Source organism: Tigriopus californicus, chromosome 7 (genome assembly GCF_007210705.1).
Source record: "Tigriopus californicus strain San Diego chromosome 7, Tcal_SD_v2.1, whole genome shotgun sequence".
Lineage (NCBI taxonomy): Eukaryota > Metazoa > Arthropoda > Copepoda > Harpacticoida > Harpacticidae > Tigriopus > Tigriopus californicus.
In genome coordinates this window covers 11,050,687-11,071,433 of record NC_081446.1, presented here as the reverse complement: position 1 = coordinate 11,071,433, position 20,747 = coordinate 11,050,687, and the positions used below count along the sequence as shown (strand labels likewise).

The following is a 20,747-nucleotide window of genomic DNA, read 5'->3' as shown; positions in this document are numbered from 1 at the left end:
TTTCAAAATCTTATAAACCGTTGTCTCCTAACTTAGACCCTCAAAGTAATACCCCAAACCACACAGGTTTCTAGATCAAATTTGGTTCCTCTGGGTGAAGAGACCTCTAAAATGCAATTATTTTTATACTTGCTCTTTTGTGTTTAAAGTATTGAGATTCTTGTTGCATTTTCAGGATAATCTTGAGCTTTGGCCAACAGGACAAGCAGGAATAATGTGAGAATTAGACAGCAACTACTTTATTAGGACAAAGCTACGAAAAAACAATCAGTCAATAAAATTTCACTTCTTTTTTCTAATTGATCAGGATTCTTGAAAAATATTCACAAATATTGGCATTTTTTGCTGAAATGGCTCAAAATCCACAATAAGTTGCAGAAAAATGTCAAATATTTCTCTTAAGCTTGCAAAATTTGCAGATGCAATAAATTTGTGGAAAATTCTCGGATGTGCAAGTTTTTTGCACAATTTGCACAAAATGCAGGATCCAAGTTTTGGCCGGCCCTACTCATGACAGTCTAAATTAAAACTTTAGCAGTAGTTCTCGTTATATCAATACATGGCATTCCTACTGCGGGCCCTTAGTCTGAACAAGTGTACCTTGAACATGTAACCTAGCTAAAGGTCTCTCTGGTCTGAAGCACGATCTTTCGAAAGTACTATCTTTGGAAAACACGTTATACAGATGTTCGCGAAAGTCCGTATTTGTTCAACAAGAAGCCTCCATCACAAATGTAGAAAAATGATATTTTTCTTTCATTGGTTGGTACCAGGGTCTGACTCGTGAATCTTGCCAGCAAAGCCGCCCCATCATGTCGTCCAATTGTCTCCGATAGGCAATCTCAAAATCCGTATAAATTTGATCCTAGGTTTATGGGTTCGATTGCCGTCTAAAAGTTTCATTGATCGATGTGAATTACACATACTTTCATACCTAATGCAATAAAGAAATCAACTTTCTTGAGGGGCAACAAATACAAATTGATATTTATTAAGTTCTGCTACAATCGTTAGGTACTGATGTATCAATCAATCATACTTGTAAACACATTGCATATGTGGTGGTTGTGGATTTTTGTGTGCTATGGTTGTCGGTTTTCATGTAATATCCATTTTTGTACAATTTAGCTTTTTACATCATTCATATTTGGTGTTGTAGCCACGCTCCATGATCAAAGCCGGTTAATCTTGGGAGTCTCATTCTGACACAAGCGATCCTTGGCAATTTTCAGGCTGAAGGCATTTACATATAGATTTCTAGTTCTAGTGTTAAGCTTTACATGGTTGAATGACAGTGTCCTCCACTTTTTATTCTCCGGTCAGTTACACAGTGGTCACGGGACTCAAAGGGACTTCAATTTCCTCGTCGTCTTCGTTGACCAAGCGGTTTTTCTTCTTACAGCACATAATTTGAAGTCCATCCCACACGGCTGGGTTGGTCATGAAGTAGATTAAAGGTCGAATGGCGTCATTCCCAAGTTCCCACAACAACGGTGCTCTTCCCAGATTAACCTGAACGAAGATATCGATACATTAGTGAAGGTACAAACATGGCCCAATGAGCTATTATTAAGTTTGTTTCACTTACGGCTTCCAGTTTTAACATGTCATCAATCCTGGGTAAGATGATACATACCACTGTGGCCAGATAGATGATACTCATGGAAGTGACCATGATTAACTCTCCAATGGGCTGTTTAAACCTCGACACACAGCATTGTCGACCAATGCAAGTCCTCAGAGAGGCAATGGGCACGGCTATGGGGATAACCAGGAGCTGAAAGTGAGGGATTGCCAAGCATTATAATATTGCTAAGCCATGACATGGCATGGAGAGGCGCCTTACTGGCAAGACGTAGGTGAAAACCATGACCAAAGTGGAATAAAGATCAAGGCTGAACTCCTCGGATTCCATGTTGGTGACATTCAAGACCCTGAACGGATCCGTACATGTATGGCTCAAACTCTCATATGGAAGAAGAAAGAAGGGAGCCGCTGCTCCCGCTGCCAAAAGTACGACCAATGGAATCATCAACTTATGAATCCATGATGATTTGCTTTGGTAGAATTTGATTTCTTTTCCTGCCTGCAAAGAAGGATAACGACCATTTGAATGAAGCTCCGGTCGTGGAAATGCAACAATGGAATAATGACACCAAACAAACCTGAACACAGACTGCCACACTCAGGATCACCAGGAATACTGCCACGGCCAATTCGTGAAAGACCCCAAATGAACAAAAGATGTGCCTGAAGATCTCCTCAAAGAAGAGAAATTCCGCCAGGACTGGCAGCACCCGGATCACATCCACAATGTCGAGCACAGCAATGGTGATGATGATAGCCGTGACAAAAGTTTGGAGATCATGACGTTTCCTGGAGCATTTTAAGAGGGGAAAGAATTGATAAACTTGCCAACAAACACAACATATCTCGGAACTACGAGAGGGCTTTGAGATATGGGGTCGTAAATCTGGGTCATGATTTGGTTTGAAATTCATGGGACAGGCTTGCTCAGGTGGGTAATTACCATCCATCCTAATGACCGCTTTGATTTCCTACCCCGTTAGACCCTTGCCTTTGGTCTGGACAGAGAGCCAAGCGAACTGTCATGCTCTCTGGACATTGAGCTAAAACCATGGTGGTGGTGTTTTTCGTATAAAAGAGGAAACGAGGATGGTCAAAAAAAGCAAGCTCGTACACGATAAATCACGCCAGTCTCGTTGTGTTCTGTAATTTTCATCATTATTTTTCAGCACTTGCCGCCTATCAGGTATGTGTCGCTGTAAAAAGCTAGTTGATATTTCATGATTTATGAATAAAGTTGTATTCCAAGCACACGCAGGGCACCAAAAAAACATGAGAAAAAACAAAGCTCATTAATTAAGTAACGTATTTTGTTTCCCTTCTTTTGCTCATTCTCCACACTGTGAAGCCTCGGCTTCTTTTTTGCTTGATTCTCTTTCTGGAAACATTTCTAATCTTCCATTTACAATAAGACCCCTGAAAATCCTCCTACAAACCACCATTTCACCCTGCTTTAGGAGACATGACAAAAAGAGCTTCAGCTCAGAACATTCCGCTTCCTCCTAACAAACTCATAGCCTGGCTCAATTTCTTGTTTGCCTTCCTGTATGAGCCTCTCATTATCTTTACAATATTTATAAAACGTATCAAAAACGTAGGGGAAGGGAGAGATATTTTCCACACCTGGGTTGATGGCGGGCGTGAAACATGGCCATCACTGTACACTCATATTGATCCCTTGAAACACATGGCTCTCAAAGTTTAAGGCAAATATGCTTATGGATCTTCACTTACCTGTTATAAATGACGGTGACGAGGAAGATGAAGTTGGCAAACAAAGCCACGACGGATAATGAGATCTGCACAGCCCACCACCACGTGTGATCCAGGACCAAGTCCTCATGTGCTTGGACATACTCCCCTGTGTATTCTACCTCATCCATATTCAGGAACGGCGCCTAAATACCTAAAACATTTAGATGTTAAACCATAAGACCTTCAGTTCATGTACACATCATTATGGACACGTTGAGCCAAGTAAGGCCGTGATCGTCCATCACATTTAAATTCGTAAGTTTTTACTCAGCTTCTCAAGGAGAGGGTAAAAACAGAACTTGGATGCGACAATGGTATTTGCCGACATTCCAAGCATGTTCAATTCTCAAAGAAGCCAATGGATGTACACAAGCACATCTGGATGGAGTAGTCAAGAAACCATTGAGTCATAGTAGAAGGTAACCTTTCCACCGGGCTGAGATGCAAGCTATCATCTCTACGTGTGGCACATTGGCCAGTACTTTACCAGGAGGAAATTCAAGAAAACATCTTCTACAGCCTTGAAAGTCAAGCTAGAATGGTTGGCTGGTTGGTTGGTTCCCTCAAGTGATCTGTATTTGGCCAGACCATTCGGGACGTTAAACGAGGTGTAGGCGTGTGTAATTCATTGATGATCCCCGGTTCACGGGGAAAGAGCATGGATCCCAATGCTTTTAAGGAGAGTGTTTCGACCTTGCCAATTTATGGCGAATTGATGTGTGAGCCAAGACGAAAACTTGTGGGGTGATGCTTCCATCAGGGGAACTGTAACTAACCACCTAAAACAGATAGGGTGGAGCGATCCTTACATTGGCAAAGAGGTGTAACAACTAACAAGTCGCGTAGAAATAGTACAACTGACACTGTCTTTGTCGCTCTGGGGGTTTAAACCATCCCCTACATTCACATGTCTTCTCATTCAAGTGGGATAGGAAAATGTTTTAGGATGTCAAGGTGTGGATTTCAATTAAGAGAAGAGACCGTGTCTAAGAGCAGAGACGATGGACGAGAGTTAACAAGGAAATCTCCAAATCATCTTCACTGAAGCGACAACCAGCCAGGCCAGCATCCACTAAAGGTTTGGCTCTTTCCATTTCCATTCACGAAAGCTGAACAACGGCGCACCATTCCTGGATGTATAGGGCCACATAATATGTACTACTATGAACACACACACACACACAGAACCCTTTGAATGCCAAATGCCAAGCACAGTTACAAAATCCGCAGAGCCAGAAAAAATGCCTTCTCGACGTAGTAGTGACACAAGTTGAGCATGAAACTGAAACTACTTGGCCTTTAAGTCGAAATACACGTCTTTGTCATGCACTGTCAACCAAGTTGAGAGCCATCTTTATGAGAGCACAATCCGCCATTAGCGATAGGCGGGACTGGTTCTAGCTTACCTACAAGTTTGGGTCCACCTCTTTGCCACACACTCACATTGTAGTAGTACGCATGTATGAAAATGAACTTCTGTCCCCAATCTGGACAGGTAGGTGTTTGTCGGGTTATTTCGAGCTGAAATCACTTCGTTCGCTCTGAAGTCCTAGAGCAGGTTCATGTAAACTGTCGTTGGATCCGGGAAATGAAGCGACACAGTCGAGCTTCTCAGTAGAACCCAATCCAGTGCATGGAGACAGTACATACATATGAGCTCGTACATTCAGCCGGTGAGTTTGTATCTGCATGTGTCACACTTGGATGAAGATTCGCTCTGTCAAGTTCGAGCGAAGTGAACTTCGCTTCAAAGTAGTTCAAGTGTCCAAAGTGGAATGTTTAGACGAGATGGATGCATTAGAGGATAGAGCCCCACTCAATCTGTGACTTCAACTTTATCAAGGGCACGTTGCATTTACCAACGTTTTCGGAACACCTCCGAACAATAATTGGGATGGAAAGCAAGTCAACTTTTGGCACTCGTCAAGATACTTGGTAAGACTTGCTGTGTGTTTCTGATAAACTTCCAGGTCCAATACCCGTATCTTTTGACTAACCACGATTAGTAAGAAAGAAACCTGTTTTGAGGTGTAGGCCTTTATCGGCCTTCCTTGTCAAGACACTTATTTGAAAACGAGTTCTCACTCGGAACAGCCGACAAGTATTAGCAGTAATTTAATCCCTGTTGAATTCTTAAATGACATTCAATACGAAAAGCAATCGCATTAAGCATTCACGTACTCCACCCAATAGTGAAGGGAAAGAAAAAAACTGCGACACACATGTATTTTTCTAGTTCCCCCCTTAGAGCCCATGGTTTCCAAATAATTCCATTTAGTAGTGATCACGAGAAAGATCAATGATTGCTGGGGATTCGAGAGAATCTGTTCGCCAATTTCCTCGTGGAAAAAATCACTCAAAACTCTCAGAGAGGGTCTTTTTTTTCTTCCTCCTCCTCTTTCCCATTGCTTTGCTTCTCTAATGAGAACTTTTTGTATCCGCCGGCATCTGGTTAAAAACGAGCTATTCGGAACACACTTTGGCCAAGTCAGGCCTGGATTCCAAACGTCCGACGTTGTACAAGAAGAGGAAATCATTCTTCTTGGGAGCGTTGGCCCTTTGAACTGGAATGCCAGCCGATTTCTCTATCCCGATTTCACGGGTTTCCACCAACAAGAAATCTGCACCCAAACGCCATCCATGTTCATGTGGACTTGGTCATATCTTCTGCAGTTCTTGGAAGGGGACCATACTACATGTACAAAATGAGTTTGACGGGTGCTTTCCTGCTTGTCTCAAAAAACCAATTACACGTTGAGACGGGCATCAATTTTGTGGTCTGTCATGTCACCTGGATATTAATCATCCTGCAGATCGCAAGCCGTGTATTCCTGTACTCAGTACGAGGAATCAAACCACCTGGATTGTTATTATGTCTAATATATACGACGATGACTGGCAATGAAGAGCGAGAGTAGTACACTACCAACCCCTTGCTCGGATCGTCTTTTCAAGAGCTTCATACAAGGAGGTAATTATGGAGAAAGTTTCGATCCCTAAAACACGGAAGTATCTTTCCCAGAAACAAAATCTCGACAACAGATTTTATTTTTCAATCTTCAAATCATCATCCACGCCCTCAGGGGTGGGTGAGGGCTTGGGATGTCGGTGTTTACAGTGTGTGTGCGTATGTGTGTGTGATGGTTCAAAAGAACATGTTTTGTCATCGCTTATCTGGTGTCAATCCAGGTCAGAGCGTGACGTCTCTGCAGTCGAATATCAAAATGCATTTCCCCGCTCCAACCAAGCCAGACTTGAGGAAAATCTTACCTGAAGTCCTACTACTCGGATTTGCAGATCTGAGATCTCGCTGAAGGAATACGTTCACTACTTGTACAAGCTCTCTTTCTCGCTCACAAAGACCACTCGTTCCAACCAAGCCACCAGTCCTAGGATGAGGTCTCACTCACACCACAGCTCCGTGACAACTGAAGAACAACCGAATATTACATACATACACTCCCTCACTCTCTCACTCGAGGTACGCCTCCCCTATGAATTGTGAGAGTGACTTAGTCCTCCACCGTCCTCGGTGTGTGCGTGTGTGCATGGAGCTTGTGGGCTGGCTGCTTGGCTGGCTGACTTCCATCCAGTCCATCCACTGATCCGATTGGAGCTCTCTATGGCTTGGGTGGATTTTTTCCTCAGGCTTATAGGGAAGCTTTATTGCAATGCATGATGGTGAGTGGATTCTGGAAGTGATGGGACCGATAGATGGACGGACGGATGGATGGAGGCAAGCTCTTCGTTGTATTGGGGGCTGCAGTCTGGATTGGCAGTCTGTGGAGTGGTCTCCCCGTTTCCTTCTTCCTGCCTCAAATCTCCAGCTTTTGACTCTTAGCAGAGGAAAAACTATTTGTGGAGAGCGTAGACCTGCCTCAAAAGAGGCACATCGACTAATTTTGAGCTACTGTTTCTTGCTTAGATTAATGGTTTATGGTTTGACTGGTGCTTTGATGGTCTTTTTTATTGCACCCCTTGAACCCCTAATGGGTAACCACACAACCACAGAGCACTGTTCTGGTGGCTTTCGATGGATTGAATGAGGTGTTTACTGGGTTTGGTACGCTTATGTTAGATCTGTAAAACGGCCTGGATGATGATAGGATGGTTGGATTCTCATGAGGACGCTTCTTCACGCATGCTGGAAAAACTTGTGGCTTCACTTCATGTGGGCTTTGTTGTAGCACTCCATAAACAAAGTATATCCACCTCATTTCTATGCTGCCTGCTCGTAGAAATTAGGGTGGCTTGGATAGAGATGGATGGCCATGGGGGTTTCTTTTGGAAGCACAAAGCACGGGCATAGCACAAGTTGAAAGGAGGGAGCGTACGTCCGTACAACAAAAAGTGACGCTCCTTGCTCCTATTTGGATTGGATCGGTCGGCGATGATGGAGGAGGTGGTGGTGGCGGTGGCGCTGGCGGTGGCTGCGACGGCTGTGGTGGTGTGACGCTTCGCGATTCGGATGGATTAGTTTGGGACTGAACCAGAGCTGTAGGTGCTCGATTGATAAGAGTTGGGAAATTCAAACAAGGGGAGGAAAGAGAGCTGTGAAAATAATTAGTTGCTCTCCTTAATCTTAATGAGAGTTAGTCGTGGTGACTGCGCTTCCCGTTCTTGGAAAACTCGCTTCAATCAAATTGAGGCAGTCCAAAGCAAGGAAATTCGGAGCGTCCATGGAGCAAATCAGAGAGGAAAACAATCGTTCCCGCCAATCCGTTGTAGAGACTCAACGGTTCATCGGGCTCTGAGCACCCATGCCGACCGTAATCCGTGCACCAACGGCCAAATTCAGCCGCCATACAGAGATACTCGGGGTTTTGGGTCGCCCGATGCAGGCCAAGGAATCCATAGGCGTTTCCGGCGGCTCCATGGCACAAACCATAGCCCTTCGTTAGAAGACCACGGTCCCAAGTGCATTCGGCACACTTCCGAGCAATCCGATGGTATTCATCCGCTCTGGCTGGGAACACTTGAGTCCCCAATAAGTACAGGTGGATTATGCCGGGAGCTCCGTGACACCATTGGACCAACCGATCATCTTTGGGAGGCAGCGAGGAAGGGAAATTCCCACTTGGATATTGATATTTGGCCAAAATGTCCATGGACACCTGGATATCTTGTAGGTCCTGGTGGGTCAGGAATGACTTGCATCGCAGGAGGATGTAATAAATGCCAGAGATCCCATGGGCTGGTCCCAAGTATTCCGAGCGGTGCCACTGATACATGAGTGGAAATTCACTTTTCGTGGCTTTGGCATAGCTTCGACCATTGGCCAGAATAGCCTGGATTATTCTGGCCAGAACTGGTTGCTCAATCAAACTAGGATCACCAAACTCTTGAACGAACAAACAACTGTACAAATACCCAGCACGGCCATAGAGAATCTCATCAGGATGATTAGCATCCAATGCTCTCTCGTGAAATTGATGAAGTTGCTTCAAATACATATCTCGATGGAGATGATCTTCCAGTCTATGAAGAAGGACCACGGCCAAGGCCATGGGTCCGGGATCCCCGAGCAGGAAGGAGATGGTTCGTCCATCTAATTGTTCCAAACAAGGGCGTAACCAAGCCCAAGATTTGGAGAGCAACTTTCGCTTCTCGTCCTTATTTTGGGTGGAATTGGCCAAGTGCAAATAGAGGTAAGAATAGCCGGCTTGGCCGGTAAAGATCGACGTATTGGAAGTTGGTCCAACGGCAGCCTCGAACTTTTCCAAAAGTTTGTCCTTGGATAGACTCAGCCTTCGCTTCCAATCAGGCTTCAGGTCCGACTTGCCGCTGGTCTCCACCAAAATGTCAAGATCTCTGGATAAATTATTCTTGAAGTATCTCGACATGTCTCCGCCTGTTTTTCCTTGTCTTTTTATTGACTGATCGAAGTCCTTTCTTTTTCCGCTAGGGGAAGACAAGTCTCTATTGTAACCTAGAAGCCACCTGGCGGGTGTATGGGAAGCTTTATCGGTAAAGAAACCAAAGGCATAGTAGGGATTATTTACTGTCTTAGCTTAAACCAAGGATACCTTTAGCAGATTAAAGTTAGAGGTCTCTCTGCTTAAACATTAGATTGCAATGAGCTCTTTCGACTGTGAGTGGACCTCTTCAAAATGGTGCATAAAAGTTGAAAGAGATAGCCGATTTTGACTCCGAACTTTCCCTCTGAAAACATTGCGAAAGGTTGTCAATTCTGACTTACTTATTAGAAGAAAATAATTTATGGTCGAAGATGAAGTCAAACTAAGTATCTTTCTAATAAGAAAAGAATTAACACTACAATAAACAATAAATAATTGTTAAATAGATATTTATATTTTGAAGAAAAAGAATTGTACATGCACATTTTCCACTACTCAAATATTTTGTTGCTTTGACATATTGTGCTAAGTATTAAAAAAGATCGTTCGAATTCAAAATTTTGTAGCCGATTTCTTTCTGCTTTCTTTGTCTCTTAAATACGGCTTCGTCGTTCCAAAGAATACAAAAAGGATAACGTAATATGGGTTGAAAGGGAACAAGAAATTAAGAGTTCAATAAGTCATTCATCAATGCAGGATGCAAATGCTCTTATTTCGTTACTTTACAAATGAAAAATGTCTTGAGCACAATTGTAAAAAATGTTACCGCATACATTCTTTAATTCAGCCTCAGTAGCTTAGGCATATTTCCCTGGGTGTCAATGTGATTCCCCGTTGCACTTTGCACTTATAATTAACGAATGGTACAACATAACAACTAATCAACAAGACTATTTAAATGATACCAATGAATTATTTTTAACTTTTTCTAATCTTTTTGCATTATTTGCATCATTTTGGACATTTTGCGTTATTTACCACTTTGGCTCAAGAAGAAGTTTGCACGGTGCATTTTGAATAAGAAAAGGGCCTGCTATAATCATTCAGTAGAGTAAAGCGGTTATACAGTAAGTTTGTGCACCCTTTTTGACATGCTCTTGAATATTTCATTTCCATATCATTTTTTTGTTTCATTATTTTGCAACGGGATCGTTTGGAAAGAGTCAAACGATCTAAAAATAACTGCCCTTTTTGTTGCATTTTTTGCTAATTATATTTTCATTATTTGGATAGCCCTGCTAATCATTCACTCAACTGCTTCTCAATCAAATATGTCAAATTTCAAAATAAGGTGATTACGTTACTTGAAATACCTCTGGAAAATAATGCATTTCAAATATTTTTCACATGCGTTTTTGCGTTTTTTGTGCTGTAGAAATCGGCTTGGGCAAGCCATCTTAATTTTTGTTGCCATCTTATATCAATAAATCTGTTTTTTTATTAGTTCAAAAATCTTTTTTTATGATTTATATGTATCCTTAAGGTCCATATTTGAGCAATTAGTGTCAAGAATATTCCTAAAATGGTCACAGCAACATCTGCATGCAACCCATATTTATTGACTTAGTTAAAAAGACGCCAAGAATGGTCGAAAACGTTGTTGCTTCCTTAAAGTGACGTTTTTTGGAAACTGATTTCCTAATTGAGGATAAGATGCTAACTACTTTTTTAAGTTTCTAAGATATTTGACATTTTTCCTCGGTCTATTTTTCACTTCCGCTAAAGTGCCGAATGATTAAAAGAGATTTGTCCAAATATTCTTTAGTCTGTGGTGCGACGAAAGTTCCTTGTTCTAAAACTAACGCTAATAGGATTAATTTCAATGAAACTCACGGGGAAACATCTCTTCTATTTTAATTGGTTTCAAACTGATACTGAACGATAATTCTGAAGTTTGGTTGATCCAACTTCTCGTCATTCCGTATGAATATATCACAATCTCATAAACATAGCATTTTGTGTTCAATGGTAATTCCGGGATTTCAATTTTCCTTCGTATTCTACGAACTAATTCAAGCCAAGGAAATGGAATTATCCGGGTCCTCCATCTCCATTTCGGTCCAGTTAGTTCCGCCCTATTTGTACGGGGAGAGGCCTTTTCTTGTCCATTTTTCAATTTCCCGGCTGGTTTATCGCAGTGTAACGAAAAAGTTGTGTAACTTGGCGAAGGTTTGTTAAAGGCCACAGTCCTTGAGCCCTATCCTCATAAGAACGTCTTCCAGTTGCTTCTTTTCCAACTCTGTCAAGGTCACCAAGGATGATGGGATTTTCAGTTTGGGACTGGGCACATCTGGTTCGGTGGAATGTCGATTGGGCCCTGCGGATTCAGACAGTTGTTCCACCTCTTCCAAAAGATGCTCCTGCTCGTCAAAAGTCTGATCCAGGGAATCAGGAGACCGATGAAGCCTTCTGCGGATGTTGCCGATGGAAAGTTGCTTCTTCAATTTGTGAAGTTTCTTCTCGGATCCTTGGGCCACTGAAGTCATTGTGGAGTGGAGGTGTGGCTGATTCTCTAGTTAGATCCTAGTTCTGCGCTGCCCAAAAAATCAGGAATGGACAGGGTTCCTTGTCTGTGTTTTTCGCCTGAAACGAGAAGAGGTTTCGCTGATTGTTAGGTCGTTCAAGTTTTGATAAGGCAGTAATTACTGGACTGTGTCATGCCAATGTGTAGCCAAAGATTTACTGTATTCGCAATTTTGAAAAAGTATTTGCCAGCATTTGTGATCTAAGGTTAACACAAGTGTTAACATTCTATCAAATAACAAACAAACTTTAATCAGAGGTTGCCAGATTTTGAACAAAAATGCTTCCATAAGCGAGAAAAAGTGCTTTCTAGTCCAATTCCAAAAATGTCGATCATCTTTTAAAGTGATACTATTGCTGTGGTATTTCTAAAACATCAAACCAAAATGAAGGTTCATAAATGATTTTTCTTATTAAAAATATGTCTCAGAGTTAAGGGCCTTCGAGATATAATCAGTCTGTATAACGATCGAAGGGATACCTCTGTCTCAAACACGAGGGATAATTGCGTTCCATTCCAATTCAATCAGTTCCTTAATGCATAGGTGCATTGAAAGCCCAAAAGAGTGCCTTGATATCAAAAGGAACAGGGTTATCTCTAATGGACCTCGCGGTATGCCGTCGATCCAAGAAAGTATGGAACGACCAAGCCATCGAAAAAGCGAGGAAAATCTTAATTTCCCTAAAAAAATGGGAATGGGGAAAGACCAGTAACCAGTATGAGATCTGAAGCTAATGATATTCTTTTCAGCGGGGACTACCTATTGCTTTCCTTCAGACACTAATGTGGAGTGTAACGGTACTCCAGACGAAAATAACCTTGAGAAATGCGATCCTGGCCCTGGGTTTGATAACGCACTCCTTCGTTCTATCTGTTACAACTGTTGCCGACGACTTTGTCAGGTTTCCATTTCATAGGATGATGATTACCATAATGATGATCGTTGGTCGGTTTGACGAGAATTATTGCTTGTTGCTAGTTGCTGATGCAGCTTGGCCTTACTACAGTGGAAATGGTATGACCTGGATCTTGATATCCCAAGGGACATACATGATCTTGAACATGATACGTCGCTTCCGTTTGTCTGTTAGCTTGTTGTGAAAGTTTTATTTTGGCATTGGTGAAATGAATTTTTGGCATGTACCACAATCCAGATCTCATGGAGGTACGTGACATTTCCAAGAAAACATGAAACAAACCTATTCAAAATTCCATCTGGTCCATAGAAATGCACTTGTGTTTTAGGTAACTTGAACTCTAATTGAAATACTTTTTAATGGGATAGAAGCTGGAGAACTCAAATTCTCATAAAGGCTTTTTACCAGGAAAACTTTTGGAAAGTCGTTTGAAGGCTCCATAATTGCCTTTGCGGCCATAAAGTGAAGCCTCTTAGAATGCTGAAACCCGAAGACGAATTCCTTTGTCAGAAGTTTCTTAAGCACTAAAGAGGGTAAAAGTTTCAAGTGGGTTTTCTATTGCTCACTCGTACATGAGGTCACAGAGCCTAAAGATAGGTTCTCAAAAAGGTAAGCTGAAACGCATCCATCAGGCCTCCAAAAGATGCTTTCAACCTCCTGACTAAACAAAAAATAGGTCTTCAAGTCTAAGCTAAGCTTATGCCTCTTTCAGAAACTTTTTCGATGATATTGTGAATTGAGTAGTGGGACAATAAATAAACATGCAATGACATGGAGAAGTTATGTGCGTGTCATTTAATACTTCTGATGTTTTCATAGCAATCATTACGTACGTAGAATTACGTGATTATAGTGGCCGTCTAATTTGGCCCAAGTACAGTACAATCACCAAGTGGACTATTTTTCCATTCAGAAAACTTTAATAAAATATTCAAGATTTTTCGGGTCCAAACCTTTTTTTTCTCGCCTTCAATATAATATTCCTGCCTACGAGCACGAATACCGAGTACTGTTTGATGTGAAATATGATTGATTTTTGTACTGGTGTTCTAGGAAGCTCAGACACAACGAGTGAGCACGAAAAGTTCACATTTGGTTGAGCTGACCTTTAAGAAAATGGAATATCCAATGCTGGCCTTGTCCCATTCTCGCACCGAAGGTTATTTCAGATTCAGTCATACCTCTCTTATCATTCCATCATCCGCTCATGCTTTAAACGATGATATTATGGTAATATTTCTTGGCTAGTTCTTGTCAGTATTCAGCATTCAGTCAGTATTTTCTTTTTCGTATGTTCTTCCAAACAAGTCTGAGTTCAGTTTTCATGTCTTCTTTATGAAAGAAGGTTTTTTTTAGTATCATTTTTGCGCTCTTTTTCTTAATCTCTGTCAACTAGTGGCTGAAAGGTTTGCCTTGACACTAGTGAACATAAATTCAATTTCTATGGGCTTTCATTCAAATTTGCAAGGCGGATGTACGGTACAGCAGTGACACTAGTGAACATAAATTCAATTTCTATGGGCTTTCATTCAAATTTGATTATGGATATAGTATTTCGCTACCATCATATTTCAATTCAATTTCCCCCTTTATTTCTTTTCAAAGAGAGTGGCACGTTTAAGAAGACTTTATCGACATCTCTGGCCCATATAACACACTTTCTTCAAACTTTATTTTTCTAACCTCAATTATTAGAAAGCAACACCAAGTAATAGAAAAGCTATTCTTTGAGTTCGGAAAGCGTATTGTAACATTAAGCTATTTTGTAGGGATTGCTTTCAGAGGTGGTACGCGTACATCCCTCGCTCATGGGATTAACTATTTTTTGTCCAAATTGTTCAAAAATCGGGAAAAAGTCCCTGTTTGACCATCACTTACCTAAAGAGCTCTGAGTCGAGACCAATCGGTCAGATTAACTGCCTGATTGTGATGAGAGATGTGCTGAAGAAGTTTATAGCTCCATGAAACATCTCAGAACTGTCAAGGCTGGAAACACGAGCAGCAAGTCCGAGAAACGCGATTCCCAGATGTGTAACTAACACAAGTCGAAGTGGAACTGTTGGGATAGACACGAACGAGGAACTGTAAAGAGATCGAATGGAACCAGTTTTCGTGTGCGTCTCCCTCTTCTACTCCCTCTCTCTTTTGCTCTGCGATGCTTGGTATGGTTCGGTTCCAATCTGAAAATGGGAGCAAGAGAGAACGGAACTCCACTAGAAAAATGTGACTAGACTAATGACTCCAAGGGTACTTTGGATGTTTGCTTCCAAATAAGACAAGATCAAAGAGCCTTCTCAAACACGAGAAATCACGGTTCAAACCCTTCGTTCGATTCCATGCAAGGTTTTGGCAACCGTCTGAACACTGAAAGATTACTTCCATGTACTTGGCCTGGAGGATTTTGAGAGTAAAGTTTCTCCCTAAGTGGAAAGATGTGAGTCTTGGGAGTTGAGATCTCGTCGTCAAGATGAGCTTACGGGATGTAGTACCTCAAGTTCGACTAGGGTTATGGTTGATTTAACTGACACATGTACTACGTACGTCCTGAAGTCTTTTGGCTGCACAAATGAACAAATCTGGAGGGTGTTTGGGAGGAAACTAAGGATGAGTTTGAATTGTGTAGGCTTTCGCTGCGATGCAAATACAGAATGGTAGTGATGGATCGATTTTTTGCGGGGCGTTCACTTACTTGTCTGAGGTCTTTGTACGGGGTATTAAATCTGTAGTTAATATGACCAACGGTTTTGTCAATTTAAGTTTGGATCCCTCTAAAAGCTGGTTTTGGAAAGACCATAATTCCACCAATCGCTATTGATAAACGCGTCAATTGGACACGGAAAGCTTTGCACTGTTGAGTACCTACGTACAAAAATAAGGATCAAGCGAGGAGGAACCAACCACCAATTCTGAGAAGAAAACATACCTAGAAAATGCCTAGGGTTTTGCGTCTAGATTAATTGACTTCTTACATGATCCAAGAGCCTTTCAAGATCCTTTTGATTACGGGTAAGCTTAGTCAGCATCTTCTGATCTTCTTCATGCCTTTCTTTTGCTCGTTGATGAAAAGCTAAACCAATCGGAGAATAACTACTTTTCACTAACAATGGGTATTAAGTATGGAACCACCCACTTGGTAATGAGGAAATGGGGAAAATCTCTCAACAATGCCATCGTTGTGTTTTTAGTAATGATCCCTATTGATCTTAATGCTCTTGGGCAAACACGTGTTCGGAGAACACATGACCTTACGCTTGTAAATGCCACTACCAATCTGAAGACTAAATCAATCAAACGTTCAAAACAAAGTGGTTTCGATTGCCTCAATCCGGTCTTATAATGAGATGGATCCGGAATCTCGTTAACAACCTGAGGAATGGATAGAGAGAATCGTGGAATCGGAGATAAAAAAAAGAGAAGCGTATGTTAATCGCATTTATTTTTCAAAACAAAGATAACAATTTTCGAACTAGTTGTTGAGCCCATTCTTAATGGTTATGTTTTAAGCAACTCATGACTTAAATAATAAAAAAAAAACCTCCTCCTGACAAATGATGATAAGTTACATGGAGCCACACTGGTACACAAGACATTGTTATATCACATTTCTTTGTAATTGAGATACTAGGGTCAAAGAGTTGAGCCTCACCTTGCCAGCGATAGCAGCCATTACATCGACCCAGCAGTGTAAGAGTCCGTATCAGACTGCTTCTCCTCCTTTGGGGTGGGGTTAGGTTTTAAAAGTTTCCTTAAACAAGGTCGGGAAGGGTAATCATAGCGGGAACCCATCTCGCTTTAGGAAATTGCCACTCCACCAAATATCCTACCTTAAAATTCAACTGCCAGCACCCGGGTTTCAACCCACGATATCTTGGGAGAGGATCCTTAAATCATCAGGGCTGCCCCTTTAGACCACTCGGTTACAGTAGCTCTTTTCGTCCTTGGATCTTACATTTATGGCATTTTTTCAAAAAAAGTTTTTTTTTTGTATTCTTCTTCGTGAGGCAATCAATCCGGCTCATCAATATTTCAAAGAAACATGATTAAGAAAGGCGGACTGCCTTTTTGCCAAAATGCATGATTTACCCGCCTTGATTGGGTTTATTTCACTTCAAATAGGCTGGACTTGGTCTACCAAACGACCGATACGTTTCCAAATGGCATTTTTCAAAACCAAATAACTCTTAAGCCCAAGTATGGTGAGTCAGACAGTTGAGATTGTTAATCAGGTTAGCACTATTTACAAGCTTCTACATTCATCTGTCAACCTTGGACGATAGAGCAAATTCCTACAGGTGTTCCATAATTCTAATATGAGATTGTGACAACAAACCCATGGAAATATTTTTTCGCTTCTACGTTTTGAGAATAACCTACACAACATGTATGTCATTTCAGCAATGAATTTTTTCACTGATCTGGGCGAAAAGATGAAACCTTCGCCGATACCTGGATTCTTTTTTATTTTGACTCTACTATTGAAACATGAACAATTGGCGTGACAAAATGGAAGGTAGGTTGCTTATCGTTGATCTCAATAAATTGGAAGAATGGAGGCAGGAGACTGAAAAGCAAGGAATAATCAAACGGCAAAATGCCAATGGCCAAAACAAGCTAAATTTGGAATTGTGCATCGACCTCCAATTTTTTCAATTGTCATCTGTTTTCTCAGCCGTATATTTGAAATCAATTATAACCAAAAGCCCGCCACAGATGTTCCCTGGAGAAACCTTGAAGCACTTGCCTATTCCTAGAGAGGCTATGGCACGATGCATTTCTCTCGAAAACAAGAGATAGATATGTTTTGCCAAATAAAAATATGTATGCGCTCGAAGCCACGTAGAAAACATTCATTATAAAACAAAACATGATCATTGGAAACTTCTGATTTTAACCGGATCTTGAACCTTGAAAACGGTTTTGGCTTATGCTCTTTTTAGGAAAAGCGTTTTTATTGACTTCCCATTACTTTTTTCTATTTCTAGCCTAAATAGGATATTCTGTTCCTTTTCAATGGAATGAAGTTCGAATATTCAATACTCTCCTGAACAATCAGAACAGGAGTGATTCAATATAGAATACAACTGATGGGAAATGCGTGGGTGATCGTTTCAAAAGATTTTTTCCATGTGTGGGTGGCATAACTGACAATGCTTTCATGTAACGATTGGTTTTGTTCCAATAAATACGAAGATTAAAAATGAATGACAATGAAAATAGAATGAGGCAATTTGCGTCAAACATCTTAAAATCGATTCCAACAAAATCGGGCCAAAATATGGCCTTGAACAGATTGAAAATCCGTTTTGGGTCAACTCCATTGAACATTCCACACGGGGATAATATAGGTCACGTTATATCGCAACGTTTCAGTCCAGAGATAGTATCACGATGCTAACGCTGTACAAGTCGATTGTTAAGCCGCATCTTGAATATGCCTCTCCCATTTGGGCTCCAATGAGTTCAACAGGAGAGCATAGAAAAGGAGACACCGTACGGTATTCACAGAAGGTATAAAAGGCATCTGATACATTTTAAGAAGCATTCATAAGTTTTGTCTGAATTCAATCCAGGTTTTAGATTGAATTCTAGTGACCGTACAGAGCACATAGTTTAAGCGATAACAAATAGACGAATAAAGCCCGTTAAAACTCAAACCAAAAAATACACATAAAAAATGCCTTTGAAGTTGAAAAAAATGCAATCAGAAATAATCGAATTCAATGTAGAAATTTGATAAATCTGTCCACATCAAAAGTGGAGAATGAAACTACAAAATGATCATCATAACATGGAACTGGAAATCTTTGTACTCAAGTTAATCTTCAAATCTTACTTACATTGCCTTGGCTCTCCGAGAATTTTGAGTCACATCAAAGCAAAGAGAGACGCTTGGATAAACTTCAACCTTTGCTCAAGAAGGCCATCCTGAAGCGATTCCAAATGTTTGGGCCAAAGCAAACAAAAAGAAGCCCTAATCCCACAGATTGAGATTTGGTCGGATTGCTTGCTTGCTAGTCTGTCACTCGAATTGCCAAATAACCTTGATGCCTTGAAGGCCTGGAAAATCTGGACAAGCGGCCTTGTCTTGAAAAGAAAAAAAAACTGGCCTCGAGTCAGCAAAGCGGAAATCAGCACAATACGAAAATACGTAACAGTTCATAAGAAATACCAAAATGAAACCCATGTAGTTCCAGAAAGATGAACGAGGGCTTTCTTTTTCGTGGGATGTGAAATTTTCAGGGGTAATGAACTGCTTAAAATGCTTCAATTAGTTTTGTTCATTAGAGCGAATTCTTCCTATCTCTGTTAATGAGGAGTAAGTTTAGGGTGAATTTGATTGGGATCTCATTAGGGAGGACATCCCTAAATTGGAATCCAAAGCAACCATGATATATTTGAGCACAGTATTTCTTTATTATTATTTGGTCGTCATTTTTCCATGCTCCCAATCATTGGTGGATTACATTTTTATGAATACGCTAATGTCCATTCAACCTGGCTTGATCTTCAATGCACGTCCCTTTAATACACTTTTTGCTCTTGACTAACGCAGCACTTACATACAAAAATATGGTTTTCACCAGGTATTTTCGGGGAATAAACCCTCTTTGATGTTAGAATGTAATCAAAGTGCCTATTCGCGACTAATGAGGTTGGAGGCATATTTGCATTGGTATGTTTTGTACCTCTTTTACATTGTAGGTTTCTCAAAGGGTTCTTCACCTTAGAGCAGCTTTCGTGAGATAACAAGGAAAGGGCTTGAAATCGATTTGTTACATTTTGTTCACTTGCGTCCTTACTGCGTTCTGCATACTTGTACATGCAAAATGATTGTGGGGCAAAAATTAGTAAAAGGCGTATATTCACGGTTGGGACCTCCATAAAACAGGCAATCCCCGGTGTTATTTTCCGTCAAATTCGTTTTTCGGTTTAAGGCTCAAATGATAAGTCGAAGTGTAGTTCCTCTTGACTTGGAGTCCAATTGAGATTTTGAAGCAAAATGCAATACCGCTCTTTACACGTAAGTTCGTTCCATTTGTACTGTTGTAAAAATGGTTGAAAATTAGTATAGAGGCCTTGAACTATTGCTATCCAAGAAGCATCTCCTACTCCTACAATGTTGAAATCGTTCGTTAAGTTTTTTTTCGATTTCATTTCCATCAATCCCCTATTTCTGTTCATTATCAGTTTCTGCACCAAATTCAACCCGCTCCACGACGAGTGACATTGGCTAACTTTTGATGGCTTGATGTCGTTTATTTTCTTTATTTAAGAGGAAGGGGGAATGGCCTCGGAGCTGGCCCAAACAAAATCGATGGTGTGTGGTTAAAATTGATATAACATTTTTCAATGCCCTTGCTTCATCTACAACTGAGCACCTCCAGAGAAAGCTCAAAAGACGTCGCAAATTTGAAGGCTGAAAAACTCCAAAACTTGTTGGGGGAACATACCAAGAACAAGAACCAAAAATATTGAGAAGGCATCCGTCTCCATTTATTGAAAAAAGGGTATTCTTTCTAGATCTATTGTGCTTGTAAATATCATTAGAAAGCCAACCGGAACAAATTTCTGTGTCAGGGTGTAGCAATTGTTTGTAGATGCAATTATTCAAACCACTCAACCACACTCTTAATAATTTCAACTATAATGACGATATTCATTGATTGTAGCTTAATGAAATATTGTAAATAGTATGAATTCTAGGATATGGTCGGGTTGCCAATGGATAAAGAAACTACACAATTTGAGAAACATGTCACATTATTGTTCTTATCCTTTCATGATGAAATAATAGCTTACAAAAGAGCTTCAATACTTTCAAAGCAATTATGTCCCCTTCGTTGGTTGTTAATTGTTATCTTTTGATGTCATTTTGCTTGAGAGAACAGTTTCATAACTTAAACATTGACCTTTTATTCCAACTTTTTTCATCAAAACTTTCTAATTTCCCTCAAACTAAGTCTGGCAATGTTGCTTTGAACTTGGAAAGCTAATTTGCACCAAAGGCAATTGTGCCTTTTCTAAAAGGTCGATTGTCAAAAGACACATTTTGGGCAATGAAAATGCTCAGTAAGCTTAATTGGATATACAATACGTGTTTTTGTG

General features: G+C 40.7%; 2 protein-coding genes across 3 annotated transcripts; both read right to left on the bottom strand.

Moving 5' to 3' along the window:
* Nucleotides 1-962: 962 nt before the first annotated feature.
* On the bottom strand, nucleotides 963-7,960 carry LOC131882932 (uncharacterized). Of its 2 annotated transcripts, none has more exons than XM_059230223.1 (6): nucleotides 6,613-7,960; nucleotides 3,322-3,493; nucleotides 2,166-2,376; nucleotides 1,847-2,086; nucleotides 1,589-1,777; nucleotides 963-1,512 (listed from the first exon to the last, which is right to left on the bottom strand). In XM_059230223.1, exons 2-6 carry the CDS (start codon nucleotides 3,468-3,470, stop codon nucleotides 1,324-1,326), a joined length of 978 nt encoding a protein of 325 aa, XP_059086206.1. In that variant the 5' UTR covers nucleotides 3,471-3,493; nucleotides 6,613-7,960; the 3' UTR covers nucleotides 963-1,323. The 2 variants fall into 2 exon arrangements, with proteins under 2 accessions (XP_059086206.1, XP_059086207.1); XM_059230224.1 differs by lacking the exon at nucleotides 6,613-7,960 and adding an exon at nucleotides 4,749-5,181.
* On the bottom strand, nucleotides 6,373-14,799 carry LOC131883467 (glutathione S-transferase LANCL1-like). Its single transcript, XM_059230949.1, has 3 exons — nucleotides 14,520-14,799; nucleotides 11,377-11,783; nucleotides 6,373-9,271 (listed from the first exon to the last, which is right to left on the bottom strand). The coding sequence occupies exons 2-3, from the start codon at nucleotides 11,684-11,686 to the stop codon at nucleotides 7,977-7,979; spliced, it is 1,605 nt and encodes a 534-aa protein (XP_059086932.1). The 5' UTR covers nucleotides 11,687-11,783; nucleotides 14,520-14,799; the 3' UTR covers nucleotides 6,373-7,976.
* Between the last annotated feature and the right edge of the window lie 5,948 nt (nucleotides 14,800-20,747).